This window comes from Microtus ochrogaster, chromosome 10 (genome assembly GCF_000317375.1).
Source record: "Microtus ochrogaster isolate Prairie Vole_2 chromosome 10, MicOch1.0, whole genome shotgun sequence".
NCBI classification, from domain to species: domain Eukaryota; kingdom Metazoa; phylum Chordata; class Mammalia; order Rodentia; family Cricetidae; genus Microtus; species Microtus ochrogaster.
In genome coordinates this window covers 20,942,630-20,945,604 of record NC_022016.1, presented here as the reverse complement: position 1 = coordinate 20,945,604, position 2,975 = coordinate 20,942,630, and the positions used below count along the sequence as shown (strand labels likewise).

General features: G+C 44.4%; 1 protein-coding gene across 6 annotated transcripts in view; it reads left to right on the top strand.

The window, feature by feature from the left end:
* The window catches only part of Ttc39b (tetratricopeptide repeat domain 39B), a 208,840-nt gene that overhangs the window by 191,995 nt on the left and 13,870 nt on the right, over window positions 1–2,975 (top strand). For all 6 annotated transcript variants that reach the window (XM_026781906.1, XM_026781908.1, XM_026781907.1 and 3 more), the window contains one exon: window positions 1,537–1,653. In XM_026781906.1, coding sequence (XP_026637707.1) covers window positions 1,537–1,653 — 117 coding nt within the window. The remainder of the gene's footprint in view (window positions 1–1,536; window positions 1,654–2,975) is intronic.

Genomic DNA, 2,975 nt, shown 5'->3' with positions numbered 1-2,975 from the left:
CCACCACTGCCCAGTCAGATCTCCTGATTTTTAAACATTGGCTCTGTGTTTTTGAAAACACTGCACACCATGAAGATGGAGGCCACACAGTGTCCTCCCTCATGACAGTATTTGTGAGAATGTAGGACACATTTTCTAGTTCCCAAATAAGGTCGTATACTATATTTGGTGAACATTAGGAAACTATATACACAGTTCTAGTTTACTGGCGACAACAGTGGCCGTGTGTGCTGCCTGCTTTGTTTCGTTGCCTCTCACAGGGAGGCATTTGCTCCTGTGCTTTCTAGGGTTTGGATTGTGAAATCCCCTTCAGTGGGGTTAAGTTGTGGAAGAGTTTTCCTATACCACTTATTTTGGCTTCTACCAAAGCCACTATCGTGTTAACATCATGTTTAGCAGTGTTTGGACCTCTTGAGCAGTGTAAAAACTGAATTGCAAATTTTTGTGAGGACTGGCCTATGTGTTGTTAATTTCCAAAGAGATGTGTTTTGTTTTTTCTTCATGTCAAAATTGCTGGCAAAGGAGGCCATCGTCTCTGTCTTGTCCCTTGCCAGTGAGTGGGTTTCTTCCAATCTGCTTTCTCCAAAGGACAGATTCAACATTCCAAGCTTAAGGTGTTCCGCTCCAGCCATTGCTTTCTATGGGTCTAGGGCCTCATCTCCTGCCTGGCCATTGAGACTCAAAGTTTCAGGTCTCTCTGCAGACCCCAGGGCAGGTTCAGCACAACTAGTCTTCCTGTCTTGCTCTTACTTCTCCTTGGCATCTGAGAGTAGTTTGGGCTATATAGCCTGGCAAACGGAGCTATAGATTATTGTCACTATGTTTAATTTATTTTAAACTTTACTTAAAAAGTTACAAATAAAAATAAATACTACACACTAAAGTTAACCTGGCACAAACACTATACAAATCAGTGAATCAGAATAGCCATTCAGAATGGTAGCTGTGGGGTTTTGCATTGGATTTTCTGCTTTAATCATCAATATATTTTTATGTACTTATCCACCACCAAAAATGAAAAATCCATTACAGTTAGAACTAGAGAAACAATTTGCTTTAGATTTAAAAGACTGTTTGTTACTCAGTCTTTTTCCTGAATTTCTAGTTTTCAAAATGATGCTGAAACGGAACTGCCAGCCATGTAGTCATTGACGTTTTGAAGAATTCTAAGCCTTAAGTATGAAGGAAATTGATGCCTTGTTAAACACAAAACTAAGGAGACTTCCTTATTACTAACTTTAGAGCCACATGCTTGCAAAGCTGATCTCGTCTTCTCGAGGGTCATCTCAAAGGTCTGTGTGTATTGATCTGCCCGAGAGGTGGTGCTGCACCAATGCTGGCTGTACGTTAAGGAACTAACGATTTAGTATGGAAGCATACTTCATTCCCTAGGGTGTTCAGTACCATAGCTGTGACCGCAGCCTTCCTCTGTGATAGTCTCAGTATTGTCTGGGAATTCAAGAAGAATGATACGTGTTTCGAATGGTACTTTTTGTGTTCTGTTAAGACTTACTTGATTCTCATTTGCTTCTTTAGTGAGAAACTACTGAAGTACGACCACTATCTGGTGCCGTTCACTCTGTTTGAGCTGGCGTGTTTGTATAAAAGCCAAGGGGACATTGACAAGGCCATAAAGACCCTAGAAACTGCAAGGTGGGTATTGACGGTGGTAACTTGTCCTGGTGACGTGGAGGGGGAGACATCAGTCCAGTGCAGCAGCAGTGAGTGCCATTGTGCTCCATAAAGCTAGTGAGCTAATGCAAGTTAGCATGAGTACTTTTGCTAATGTGGTTTGTTTGTTTTGAGCATGGGCTTTCGCTGTAGTTGTGCTGTTTGGAGCCGCTCGGTCCATCACTCTGGCTACCTAGAGATGTTATGTGTGCACCTAGCTGGCCAGGTTCAGCTTATGCTCTTCCACTGCAAATGGCCAGGCAGTAGGTATTTTGGCCTTAGAGTGAGTATTGATTTTAGAGTGTAAGGTGCCCATTGACTGCACTTAACACATTGTAAGTACCCGCAGTGTAGAAGATACGTGGTGCACAGGATGTGGCTGCAGTTTGCTGAGCAGGTGGATGGACAGTGATGCTTTTTCCCGACTGGCAAACACTCAGAGCAATGAGTTTTTGCAGAGAGATAATACCTCTCAGGGCTATCATACTTGGAGGTGGTTGCCAGCTATTCAAATGGAGAGGGTGAGCTGGCGATGAGATGTGCAGGTGTGTTCAGTGCTAAAGTCAGGACCACATGGATACAAACCAGAGTCCCCAGCCCAGGGAGCGTGCTGGTCAAAGCTGTCTTTCCTGAGGTCGTCAGAGCTCAGGGCAGGTGACGGAGGTCTTGCCCAGTGCCTGGAACAAGGGCCGGCACTGGATAAGACTAAGAGGGTAGGAAGTGGCTGTTGTTTCATTTTCTACATGCCAAGGCTTACTCAAGGTTGTGCAAAACAGTTAAGTGCAACACAAGGCACAGAGTCAAGACCTAGCTCTATTCTCAGAACCTAAAGAACCAACCAGGGGAAAGAACCAACTCCATAGAGTTGTGCTCTGACCTCCTCACAGGTTCTGCGCCGTGCCCTCCCCACCAGTACAGCATGTCCACATCCAATAATAATGATGGAATCTCGGAATTCCTAGAGCTAGTTATCAGCTAAGAAGCATTCAAATATGAAAGCCAAAAAACTTGAAAATATTGAGCATGGTTGCTAATGAGGGCAGCAGCCAAGATGTTGAGCAACATAACAGATAGCGGCCACGCGTGACCTTGACAGGGAGACGAGGAGAGGAGTGGAGTCGGCAGCTATGCTATTGTAAGGTTAGGGATGTTTGCCATGAATAGAGTGCAGTAGGAGGAAGAAGCCTTTTAGGGGCAGGGTGCCCCCAAGTTTGTCCTAAAAGAGAAATGAACAGTGTAGGAAGAAGCCACTTTAAAAGGTAACTTGTTGGACCTGAGGACAGTTAATGCTTCAGCTGTGGTGT